We start from the raw sequence: 14,030 nt of genomic DNA, 5'->3' as shown, positions 1-14,030 counted from the left end.
ATGCTCACATAGGCTGTTTGCTTGTGCATGGGTGATGGAATGACTACCTTTAGGATTCAACTTACAATCATGTATTAACTTCACTATAAGAAATGTAGCTAAACAAAAAATTGGAATTATTAAATTGAGAAAGAAGCAGACTGAAGGGTGTTACGCATTTAACTACTTTTAACTACTTTTTCATATAGTATATTTTGTATCATCTTTTAAACTTCCGGTATGATGTATTTGTGGAGGAGAATAGTTATTTGTATATCTAGAGTGAAAAGTACAACTTTTTCTCCCTGTGGGAAAAAGTTTGAAGCCCGAGGCGAAGCCGAGGGCAGCAATTTTCCTGAGGGAGAAAAAGTATTTTTCGTTCGTGATGTACACAACATTTTTCCTCCATCTACATTTTTCTATAGAAACTGCAAATAAAATCATTCTAATAACTTACGTATTGGTGACAATGATTCCTAACAACATAACCTAAATCTAAAACCTAAAAACCGGTCGTCTGATTGGCGCTGCCAATTTGCGCATTGCGCTGACTATCGGCAAAAGTTGTAACAATTATATCAGCTGAGCAGTTACCAAAAATGGCTGACTCCAGATCACGCGGTTCAGATTTGAATTGCAGATCAAAAATATTTGTTGGCTGGTATTTTGAATAGAATAAAATATTTTAAAAATTGTATAAATTTTTATCGTCTACTAATATTAAGAATATAATAATTATCATACAAACATATATTTCATGAGTTGATCAAATTTTCTGGTTGTGGTATTAAAATTCAGTTGACTCAATGACAGACACCTCTATTATGCTTTCTCATCTGAGCTTAGACCTTCTAACCTATTACAATGTAAGTCTCAAAATAGAGATGCTCCCCATGTTATTTAAATGGAGTCACTTTTACTCCCTAGGGAGTTTTTCAGTTTTTTACTACCAAGAGCGAAAAAGTGACATTCTAGTATTAGGTTTCAGGGAGTAAAGTAAGTACTTTAGACAGTAGGTGGAGGAAAAAATATGAGGTCACCTGTTGTCTTCATAAATGAATAGGATGAATGAATGAATGAATCAAATCTCACCTGACAAGAGCCTCCCTGGACGACCAGTCGAGGTTCCTGTACATGGTGCGCGTGCAGAAGGAAGCCAGCATCAGCACAAACCAACACGTCAGCACAAATTGCAGCCGCGTGCTTCCCCCACTCACTTTCTCGTACAGTACCTGTGCGCCGTACGCTACTATCAGCACCACTCCCAAACTGAAACAAAATAAATAAAACAAATCAGCAATAAATATATGATTAAACTCATAGATAAATCACTACATTAATGAATTGAACAATAGCTTCCTTCCAATAACTATAGTCTCCAGACAATGGGTTGATGGGCAACGTTTTACTTACCTATAATACTAACAGGTTCACAATTTAAATGTTGATGAAAGTTAGAATATTGTTAATGAGAGTTATAATGAACGATTGAATATTATTGATTTATGAAAAGTTCATTATCCACTTTGAATCTCGCATAAATTCAAATAATTATTATGAATTGTGTGTATAGTAGTAATTTATGAATGAAAAGTCGATTAGAGTATTTAGTCTGAATAAACTGTTCAATGGTGTCGTAATGATGACCGCAGGGATAAAAGATAACGAGGTTAACGGATTATTGAAGTATTAATAAATGAACGGAATTACATTGATCTGGAGATTTGAGGACTGGCCTGTGGTTTCGTAGCTCGACCAATCATGTTTTGAACTGTACTCTAGGAAAAATAGTTTTCGCCCCACTTGGATGTAATGAGCTGGTTTACGTGCGTCATATGGAGGCCGAAAGTGATTGTTTTCTGACCAGGCCGGTAAAATTTTTACGGCCCTAGGGCTGTAAAATAACCTTGAAGTCAGCTGATTCTGATTTGATGTGAACGTGTTTACAAAATAGTTTATGAAACGGAATCAGTTTATGCTTCTAGAATTGAATAAAGTTTTTGCAATAAGATACTATCATTTTATTTGGATGAATGAAATACAAATAATGGGATATTATAAACTATTCAAATTCAATTTTCAGAGTATAATAGAATCTAACCTCAAACCTCCTAGTACAGCGTTTATCATGAAACATGGTGGATAAACGGAATCATTTTATGCTTTTAGAATTCAATAAAGTATTCTGTAATAATATACTATCATTTTATTTGGATGAATAAAATACAGATAAGATATATATTATAAACTATTCAAATAATTCTATTTTCAGAGTAGAATAGAACTTCTAACCTAAACTTCCGTTGACATTCAGATTGGCCAAATTTCAAGTGTGCTAAAACAGCTGATCAAAAACTTTTCATTCTTTGTGTTTATCATTCAATAATCAAAATATTTATAATAATATCATCTTATTGTCATTTGAAAGAATAAAAAGTATAAACTCAACCTCTTTCATAATTGAACATAATCTTTTAGGCTATTTAGACAAATCAGAATAAAAAATAAAAATACTTGGACAATTTATTGATATTCAGATTACCTCAGATTTGCTAGAGCTATGACCTTCCACTTTTGCTTTCGGAAGTGCTTATAATAGACAATTATTCTCATATATATATATTGTTTATTTTCCTGTGTGGCGAAAAATAACGTTCTCACCATGGGCAAAAATGTTTTTCCGGCTCTCAATCTTTTCTAGTCCTCGGCCTACGGCCTCGGACTTGAAAACCGATTTCGAGCCAGAAAAGTCCCATTTTCGGCCCTAGGTGCGAAATATACTATTACAATATTTGAAAGTGATTCTTTCAATTATTATAGAGTTTTACAACATCAATATCAATTATGTATGAATTGAACGGATTTTCCAGTTATTGTGGTTTGGACGATTTCGACCTGGCCTAGTCGTACCGTGTATCAAGCTATAAAAATGTCACTTTTAATAATTTACAGGAACTTGATAGTAGAATCTTTTAAATGAGGTGATTTATTTGTATTCCATTGGAGAAATATGGATTGGAGAATAGACTGATAATAACATGTTATTTGGAGCTGTCAGCCAAATACGGGAAGAGTAATAGTCATAATCAATCGCAACACATTAAACATTATAAAAAATATACTGGACATAATCTATGAAATTGATTTTGTACAGAAAATTATGAGAACGTCCACAGCTTTGATCTCCTTTTTCCAGTATAAGTTTCCTCGCTTAATTTATCAGCTCAATTTCATAAGAACCAAATTTCTATTGAAGATCACCAATATATAATAAATTACCTCACATCAAACAGGTTGAAAAATAATGGTGGACATTATTTCTGAAATTAATTCTGTACAGAACATTTTGAAAAATAATTAAAAAAGCAGTTTCAATTCTTTTTTTCCCCAATATGTACTCTGACGTTCAATCTATCGACTAAATTTCATACAAACAGAATAATTATCATGAAAAAACATTGATATTCCAATGAGTAATCTCCACATACAAGACTGATCCATTAAAAACCGACTAGCAAATAAACAATGAGTAATTTGAAACGGGTAAGTACTCATGTGATTTATTATTCATTATCCACCAAACAATACACTAATCCACCATTAATTCTGAATCACCCATTCCTGAAAATCAGCCACTAAAGCCAATAAGTAGAGAAGTTTTAAATTAAAATCTGATCTGCATACAACTTTACTAAATCACTTCACTGCATTTATAGCGGAAGAATTAATTGCATTTTTTCACGCATCAATTTATCACACAAAGGGCTTCCTCCACTGCAAACGATCCCCACAATTATCAAGCTGCACGTTATAGAATTGCCTTTGTAGATAGTTCTTTCATTTTTGAAGCATTTTTCGGAGTGCAGCTAGATTGTTTCCACTTTTTTGTAATTTTTACGTTTGTGCGGACTCGGCTAGCCAGGCATTTAAGCCCGTGCTTTTGCTATGATATAGCTGACTAAAACCGCGGAAAGATATACAACAGAGTTATATGGAATGGAATGAATGTATACAATACAAGTTCAGTATATACATATTTAATATATACTGCAAATATGGAAGCTTCCAGTTAGAATTCCACCATCAAATGCATGTATAGAACAGTACTAAAACATATATAGAGTAGATACAGAACATTTAAGCAAATGTAAATGACGAGTATATATATATATAGGGAAAACATCTGACATAAGTATATAAAAAATGCCTCCATCGAAACACATGAGAATTTTTCTATGTAACCATACATAGAAACCAACCAAATATACGATGTATATACTGAACATAACACAGAGAGATGAATACATAGAGATACGTTGAGTTGGCTAATACTCAGTTTGTTCAGCGTGGTTATTTCACAGTGGGCTAATCTTTCTCTCTCTTTGAAATTGCGCAGGATAATATCCGCCCTTTGTCATAGAATACAGCCAGTGGTGTTCATTCAGTCTACCGGTATTCTTTCAGATAAGCGACGCGTGTTTGGAACCGCAGTGGAAGGGTGACCATAGCTACGACGGTAGCGCTGGCTGCATTTCTAAATATTAAATTATTTAAACATTCATTCATCAGGAATACTTTAACTTTCAGTGCAAGAGTGACGACTAGAAGACAGTGGATTCCATTGAATAATATTGAATGAAAAAAACTAAGAAATTGTCAAAAAAATCACAGATTTATTTCTAAGTATCAATGAATCTGTGGTTTTTTTGACAATTTCTTAGTCTTCTTCATTCAATATGAATAATTACCACAATATCAACTTCTCAACTACCCCAAATAAATTGAATAATATTATTGTTATTGATTTGATCCAAGAATTTCCTCCTAATACTTCTTTTCTATTTTGTGTTGTTGCTCTTTTTCTTTCTAATTTCATCTTCTCTTTCCCTCCTTCTATTTCTTCCTCCTCTTCTCCTTCTCCTTCATCAAGATTCATTTTTCATACTTTGTAAAAATGTTGAATAATTATTATCAATATACTGCCATTTAATGTTTATAATCAGTCTATAGGCCATTATATATTGTAATATACCTGAATAAAGAACTTCAACTCTAACTCTAGCTCTTGCTCTCTCTCACTCACTCTTCAACCAACTTATTTGCACCCAGAAAGCCTCCTTCTCGTGTCAGACACCCAAATTGACTAGATTCTAATCTGGCATCACTTTTGTCAGTGGTTCGAGCCCCACGCAGTGAGTGTATTTTTTGCTCAAGACACTAATGCCACCAAATCCTCACTACCAGTGTATTACTGAAGCCACACTCTGATCCTCTCTTTTCAACATTACTCTTGCTTTGCACTACTTTTGTCGCCGCAAACCAAAGCAAAGCCACGCCATAAATTGGATTTAAATAAGACAACCAAGTCTCAGTGTCTGTCTAGTCGTTTCTCTCAATCTCGGAGAGATCTTCTTGCGCTTTCGAAGAGTTGCTCTCTATTTACACTACTTGTCTGTCACTCTCTGTCTTTCTCTCTCACTTCTTCTATGTTCTATTCATGCTCTATCCTCCTCTCAATCCCACACAGATGAATCTCTCCACACCTGGATAAATTATTATCAGAGTATTGAGACCAGTGATCTTTTAGATTTTCATATCCATATCTTGAAGAGCAAGGTAAGATATGGTAGAAGAAACCTATAGGACCACAGATCGTTGATGACCTTTTTCTTCTTCTTTTTCTTCTCCTTCTTCTTCTCCCTCTTCCTCTTCTTCTTCTTCTTTTTCTTCTTCTTCTTCTTCTTCTTCCTCTTCTTCTTCTTCTCCCTCTTCTCTAATCCTACCTCCTCTACTTCTCAACCAAGAGAATTCCATCCTCTCTGTATTCTTCATAGTGACTTCCACAGAGATATTCTTTCTCTCTATTCCCTCTCTCGTGTTACTTCTACTTTTTTCTATTCTCTGTTTTCTCCACTCTCCAATGTTCGTTCCTCTTCTATCGTTCCTCTTGTCGGCTTTTTATCTCTTTTACAGTTTGTGTAACATATGAACGTCTCCATTTCACTTCATGTTATCGCAAAATCCATTTTTAACTTTCATTCTACCAGGATTTCTGAATCTAGACACAACATTTTTCATCATTGAGGCTCTCCACTATTACAGTTTATGAATTGAAATATTCACGTCGTTCCCTCTCTCTTCCACGCTTGCTCCACTTATTCTCTTCAATCTTCATTTCAATTATCTCTTCATCTTTCCTCTCTGATTCTTTTTCTCTGTATCTCTCACCTTCAATTATTATTTTCTTCTTATTACCTATCCAAATACTATTCTCCCTCTCAGCTTCTCCATTTCAACTCTTTCTCAAACTTCTCTCCCCTCTTTACATCTCCTGCTTCTCTCGCCTACTTCACTTTTCCCTTTCATTCATTCTTCCTCCCCAACTATTATTCCTTCTCTCCATTCCATCACTTTCTTAAGTTATTCATCTACTCTTCACATCTCCCGCTTCTCCCACCCACGTCATCTTCACTTTCTCTCTTCCATCCATTCTCTGTCCAACTATCTATCCTCTCTCTCTTTCTCCTCCTCATCACCTTATTCATTCTCCTTCTCGAGCCATCTTTTCCCTTTCCATTTCTCCTGCTTCACTGACCTATGATTTCTTCACTCTTCCTCTCTCATCCATTCTCTGTCCAACCATCCATCCTCTCACTCTTTCTCCTCTAGATCCCCTTATTCAATCTCCTTTCCAAACCTTCTCTTCCCTTTCCATTTTTCCTGCTTCACTGACCTATGACCCCTTCACTATTTCTCTTCCATCCATTCTCTGTCCAACTATTACCTCCCCTCTTAATACCTCTATTGAATCTTCTTCTCAAGCCATCTCTTTCCTTCTCATTTTTCCTGCTCCACTGACCTATGAATTCTTCACTTTTCCTCTTTCATTCATTCTCTGGCTTACTATTATTCTTCCTCTTTACTTCATATCTTTCTTACGCGATCTTCCTCCTGCTTCTCTCGTCTACGTCTCCTTCGCTATTTCTCTTCTATTCATTCTCTCTCTAACCACTATTTCTGCACTCCATTCCCCCATTTCATCTCTTTCTCAAGCCATCTTTCTCCTCTCCACTTGTTAGAGAATTAGTGGGAAGGATATTCTGAATATTCCTCCCAAAGATTGGACATTGATATGTCCAAAGCTCCGCCAATCTATGTAGATGCATAACAATATTATCTATAGTTATTACAAATTGCTTTTTCATATCATATACAGTTCAATATTTTTTTTTCAGTCTATATTATGTAAATTCATCTATAATTTCGCTGTATTGTAAGTTATCGTATATCAGTGTATAAGCTAGTATAACTGCAGATGGAAATTACTGATGACAGTTATTCAAATGCTAATAGATTAATTAATATTATCAAACGAAAATCCAAATTAAATGCTGTAATTCACGCCGAAGACTTCTGCTAACGGGCTGAAGGTTTCCTGGGCAGACGAATAATTTTTGAATAGTAGCGCTCATCAAATTTACATCTAGTTGTTTACCCTGTTGTTAATATTTGCAGTAGCAGAAGCCTTCGGGGTGAATTACAGCATTTGATTTGGATTTTCGTTTTAACGATAATAAGCTAGTATATATTGTGATCTACATGAATAAAGTACTCAATCAATCAATCAATCCTCTCCACCTTTCCTGCTCTCTCACCTTTTCACTTCCATTCATTTCCTCTTCAACTACTGTTTCTTCTCTACGTTCCCAAATCTCTTTCTGAAGCCATTTTCTAGTCACATCACACAAAAGACAGTGACATAAATTGTAGGCCAGCCCAGTGCACGGAATGACACAGAGTAGTCGCAAACACGATCAAGACAAATGATGGGTTCCTGCCATTTCGGAAGAGAGACAAGGAAGAGGCCAAAGAATGAGATGGAACAGGGAAATAAGAAGAAGGGTCTCTGCCATTTTGGGGGCCCATCCAGGGCTCAAGGATGACTTGAAGGAGGGGTCAAGTGAGACTGGTGGGTCACATTTGCGGAGCCCCAAAGTCAGACAAATAAGCATTTTTGCAAAGTCGTAAATCAGAGTGCAGCCCATCCCTCACCCCTTCCTTCAACCACAACGGTGAAGAATGTATGTGGCTTCCAAAGTAGGACAACTGTGGATTCTACATTTATAAGGCTCGGACTAGACTAGCAATCCATTGTCGTTGCCTGACGACTGGTCTGTTAGCTTCTACAAGAATTTGAGGGGCTGAGTTTGAAAACCAGACGAGTGCCACAGACTGGAATAAAAAAACTGTCTATCACAACGAAATTCCGAAATAATGTAACTCTACATCTTTGTATTACAAAATCTACAATATCGTAGTAAGTTTTCTATCACTATAACCTTTTTTAACTTTCAATTGATTAACAGGGGGGCTTCAAAGTTGTTGGAGATAACTGGTTTTCAAACTCATCATGTTTTTCGGCAGGATTTTGAAAGATTAACACATGATTTGAACATTTTAAACTTTTATCTACAAAATAAATAGAAATCAACCTTATTAATCATAGGATAGACCCATCATTCATCATAATATTCTGATGCTGAGTTATCTACATAATTAGACGTAGGCCTACCATCTACTATAGTTGGATTTTCATAGAATGACAGTTTTTTGGCACAAACTTTGCCTTATAATATTGTATGTCATTGCATTTATGCATTTTTAAAGGGATTGCTTAATCTTAGAGTGGATTCGAATTTCTTTTATTAATAGAAATTGTAGATTCTACTGTAAGGGTTCTGTTTTTGTCAGTTATGTTGTGGACTTCTAAGGTATGTCCTTCATAGAACTTCTATATTTGAGAACTATGAATTTATTATCCTTATTGAGGTATTTATTTGTTTTTTAAATTTGCTAAAACAAATTTAGCTCAACATTTGACTGGAGGTGGTGTTTTAGGAATAAAATCCTATTCTCTGTCACTATCATCCATGCTGATATTATTATCCGAAACTATTTCAAAATAAATAATTATAAAGGCAATAAAGATGATTGGAGTGACTTGAGATATTGTAATATTCACTCTGCAAACTTATTCATCAATAAAGATAATCTAGAGTAACGAACAATCAAAACAACTTGTTTGTGTACATAACCTAGAAAAAGACGGGAAATCAACCTTGATGAGTTTGGAAACAAGACATCTCCAGTACATGTCTGGTTACATTATTGTCTCCAGTACTCTTCGGTTTGCTAGCATATTATTTAGACAAGTGTAAACGCAATCTAGCGACAAAACCAGGCACTGTACATGTCTGATTCTCACACCAATCTATTCGGCAGCTTCTGTAGTATAAGAATCAGACAAAAACCCATTTTCTCAAAAAATGGCGCTTGTCTGGTTTTCAAACTCAGGCCTTAATTTGTCTTCACCAGTGGTTCACAAACTTTTATGTTCCGTGACACACCTTTGGAGGTCGAAGAGAGATTTGAAGAACATTCATAAAGGGTACAATAATTATTCAGAATAGTGTAAACTATCAAAGAGTTAGAGAGAAGAAAAAACCAAATCACGAGAGAAATTGAGATTGCAGCCAGGCTTCCCGCTTCCGGATCCTGCTAATCTATTCTGATTGGTCATCATGGTTTAGCCACGCCTACTTTTCCCTAATTGGCCGGCAATTATCAAACGAAGCGTTCAGATTCAGTACCAAATTCTTGCACTGTTGGTGGCAGTTACAGCTGCTCGAAAGACACCAAGCCCCGCCTCAATCCCAAATCCCGTTTTCTGTTTAGTTAACAATTAATTTATTGAAACGTAGTTCCAAATTTTGTAACCAGATGGCAACATACGACACTGGGTCATATACAACTTTTCGGACAGCATCTCAAACAACTATTTCAGAGTGTAGTTGAGAAGTTGAATTGTGGTAATTATTCATATTGAATGAAAACGACTGAGAAATTGTCAAAAACCACAGATTTATTGATACTCAGAAAGACCGGTTTCGATTATTACACCATTGTCAATGGTGTAATAACCAAAACCGGTCTTTCTAAGTATCGATAAATCTGTGGTTATCATAATGGTGTAATAACCAAAACCGGTCTTTCTAAGTATCAATAAATCTGTGGTTTTTGACAATTTCTCAGTCTTTTTCATTCAATATTTCGGAGTGGTTTGATAGAATAGAACGTATTACCTTCGATTATATGCGTGATATGCATTAATCACAATCAATATGAAGAATAAATGTAATGTAGTATGACATACATATAATGACCACGTATAGAATATGAATATTGGTGTGGTTGAAGCTTATAGTGGATTGTTGAACAATGACCTTTCTTGTCGAAAAAATGTTTTGTAGGTGAGTGAGCAGTTTGAATTGTGAGGTATCTGACACTCTCGTCATGTGAGAGAGAACAGATAGAAATATAAGGAATTTCGAGGAGAGAGATGAGAAAACGGAGAAAGAGAAGAAACAAATATGGGGGAATCAAATTTTTCTCGAGAGCGTGAGTGAACCAAACGAACGATTGAAGAATTGAATAAAGATCAGAAGATGTGAATGGAAGATAGACGATAGAGAGCTAGGAAAAGACAGAAAGGAAGGAAAATGGTGTGGAGAGAGAGAGAAAACAGGAAGAAGAATGAAACCAATATACTTGTACCTATAGAAAGTTTGAACAACAAGATTAAAAGTGTAAACAGAGATTGGAAAATTGAATAGGATGATACATGACAAGAGACACGAAAGATAAAAAAAGTGAGTTTGGGCCAATATTTTTTGTAATCTGCATAGATAGAGCAGTCAATCAATCAATCTATTCATCAGTTTCATTTTGCTTTCTGGTATTTCACTTTTATCCCTCTTGTCTCTTCTCGTGACGGAGAGAACCAAATGGAAAGTGCTTTTCCTCAAGAAAGTTGGGAATAAAGAGTCTGGAAAGTATGTGCGTAGATCGTTGATTTTAAGTATAAAATACAATACCATCTTGGAAAAAAAATACGAATATGATGTAAGTGGAGAAAGGAAATTCATGGAAAGAAGGTTGATTGGAATTGGAATCACAGTGGAAGAAGAACAGAGATAATGATGCACAAAGATGTGACAAAGTTATAGAAGGGAAATGAGAAAAGCGAGAGAAAAAGGAGATGAGAGAGGAACAGGTAACAAGAATCAAAATGGAAAGAGCCGAATTGAGAGGAAACGTTCTCAACGAAGTTCCAAAGATGACAAGGTACTTTCAAAGCGTGAAAGGAAATTGGTGAATCAAAGTACAAAGTACAAGGCATGTAACAAAGATGAAGATATAAGGAGAAAAAGTGTATGAGAGGGAGAAATAGGAGGAGAAGAGAGTGAAGAGGAAATCGTTGAGAGAAGTGTGGAGAGATAATGTTGCACAAGAAAGTGACAACTCGATGTAAAGTTGCAGTGACATGTGGAAATGGATTTCAGATGGAGAATCGTGATAGTGGCTTCTGTTACCCTTGGGCCTTTCGTTATATTCGAGTATCTTTTCATATGTATTTCGTATTGTATCATGTGAGTGGATACGCCTATGTTCAGTAACACGTACAAACCTCAAAATCGACATAGATAAAATGCATCTTCACCCTAAGAATATAGAATTGAAAAATGAGGTTGATTCTTCCAAAAATTCTCTTCTATCACATAATAGACTTTCATTTTGATACCCGCACATAGGCCTTGACAATGACCGTAACATTGACAAAAATCATGAAGTGTAAACATAACCTATTTTTGGATAATTTCTATCTAAATTTGGGAAAGGAACAGTTTTAGGCTTGAAGTCTGTTGTTCCTTCCTCAATCATACATAGTTGAGAATGATATCGTATGATTAACATACACTGAAGATTAACGCTCTGAAGTCGGCGATAACCTGTTCAACATTGGTTTGATATCCTTGTTAACAAATTAGATAGCTCTATCCTCTTTCAATTATCAAAGTTTTCAAATCGTTTGTAGTGTTACATGGGTAGGATTTAAGTACTTATTTTATTGGTTGATTTTTTTAGTTTTAGATTTAAGATTTTTCAGAAGAAAAGACTCTGAGATTAGAATAACAATTTACGTGGTTGACCTTTCGTGAGAAGATTCTATTCAATGAGTAAGTAGTATTATTGGAGCGACAATTAGATTTTGCTAATTTATGTCTAAACGACTCTGAAAACCAGAAAATTCATGGATATTTGCTAGTTTTCACAGATGTGATGGCTCCACGAGGCAAGTGTTGACGGCGGATGTTTGGTAGCCTGTAGATATTTCCACAGAGGAATATTGCAGACCTGGCAAGTACCCGCTTGACAAATTTCGTCAGAACCGACTCCTACAAAAGCAGCAGTTAGGTCTCCTGGCACACTGACGTTGGGAGGGGGAAGCTTTCCGGATGGAAAACTACCATTTGTTAAACAACTGAGTTACCGAGCGGATCAAAAAAACATATTGCAGGAAGCTAAGTCACTTTTCCGACATAATAATAGGCGTAAGTGTCCTGTGTCCTGGTATAACGGTGGAAGTGATAGCTTTGGGAGTGCCAAAATTTCTAGCTTCTTATAAAACTTATTTACCTGACTGAGACCCTAATTAGTAATGATTTTCTTGTATTGAAATTTATAAAGATAGAGGAATCTTATTGGCAGTTAGTTTCTGTAGGAATGATATATTGATAAAATATACAGCATATTTCATTCTTCAAAATTCAAGTAGATTGCATAATAAATGTGAAATTCACTAGGTAATATCATAGAGAAACAATGGCATAAGTAGATATCCCATGGTATAGGGCGTTTAAGTCGCAACTTTTACTGTTATCTCAAGCCAATAGTTCACGTAATTCTTTCTCGTGAAGCTTTATGATGCTGGTAGTCTCTCATATTGTGCCGTTCATACACTCAAAACAGTAGAAATCGACAATAATCGACAGTAATCGGCTTGAAATAACAGTAAAAGTTGCGACATAAACGCCCTATACAATGGGATATCTACCTACGCTATTGTTTCTCTATGGTAATACAATATTGTTGTTCATTAAGTACCCATGACTCCCTTGAAGTGATAATTATATATCTTATACCCCCAGCTGAGGCGGTTACATTAGTATTGTAGGCTATAACTACGAAAAAATATGATGAACTACCAAAATATTCTTCCTCAATTACAGAAAATTATAAAGAGATTGATTTATTCCCTATGATACTAATTATGATAATTAGAGTGTTAATTCGGAGTGAATTATGATAATTCGGAGTGAATTATGATAATTCGGAGTGAATTATAGAGACATTAATAAATACCCTATGATATTATATAATTATTCGGAGTAACTTTCTGCAATACGGTTTTTGATCCGCTCGGTAACTCGGTTGTTTAACAAATGGTAGTTTTCCATCCGGAGAACTTTCCCCTCTCAACATTAGTGTGCCAGAAGACCTAACTGCTGCTCGAGGAAGAATCGGTTCTCACGAAATTCGGCAAGCGGGTACTTGCCAGGTCTGCAATATTCCTCTGTTGGAATATCTACACGCTACCAAACATCCGCCGTCAACTTACCTCTTTGGGCCGTCACATCTGTGAGAACTAGCAAATATCCCTGAATTTTCTGGTTCTCGGAGTCGTTTAGACATTAGTTAGCGAAATTTTATTGTCGCTGCAATAATACTACTCACTCATTAATAGTTATTTGTATATCTAGAGTGGAAAGTAGGCTACTGTTTTTTCCCCGAGGGAAAAGTTTGAAACCCGAGACGAAACGGAGGGCAACAATTTTCCTGCGGGAGAAAAAATATTTTTCCCTCGTGACTATTATACACAACATATTTCCTCAACAAGAATTTTTTATCAACCAAAATCAATATTTAATATCATTTGAGATATTATACCCTGACTTCAATTACAACTATCCACCATTATAAGGCGATGAGAAGGAAAAACTCGTCAACTATGTCGTGCTATAATTTTCACTGACCCTTTGAAGTGAATCCCACAATGGAAATATTGTATCGTGAAGGATACAATATGAGATTGAAACTTGAATTCCACTTAGTTATATTAGAGTATCACCATTGTATCCTATTGTCTCTAT

At 35.5% G+C, this 14,030-nt stretch overlaps 1 protein-coding gene across 1 annotated transcript in view; it reads right to left on the bottom strand.

The window, feature by feature from the left end:
• LOC111056747 (protein O-mannosyl-transferase TMTC1) overlaps window positions 1-14,030 on the bottom strand; it is a 397,568-nt gene that overhangs the window by 104,380 nt on the left and 279,158 nt on the right. The window contains 1 exon segment of the mRNA XM_039438835.1: window positions 1,072-1,248. Coding sequence (XP_039294769.1) covers window positions 1,072-1,248 — 177 coding nt within the window.

This window comes from Nilaparvata lugens, chromosome 12, assembly GCF_014356525.2.
Source record: "Nilaparvata lugens isolate BPH chromosome 12, ASM1435652v1, whole genome shotgun sequence".
Lineage (NCBI taxonomy): Eukaryota > Metazoa > Arthropoda > Insecta > Hemiptera > Delphacidae > Nilaparvata > Nilaparvata lugens.
Note: the sequence above shows the minus strand (reverse complement) of the source record. Positions and strands in the feature narration are given on the sequence as shown.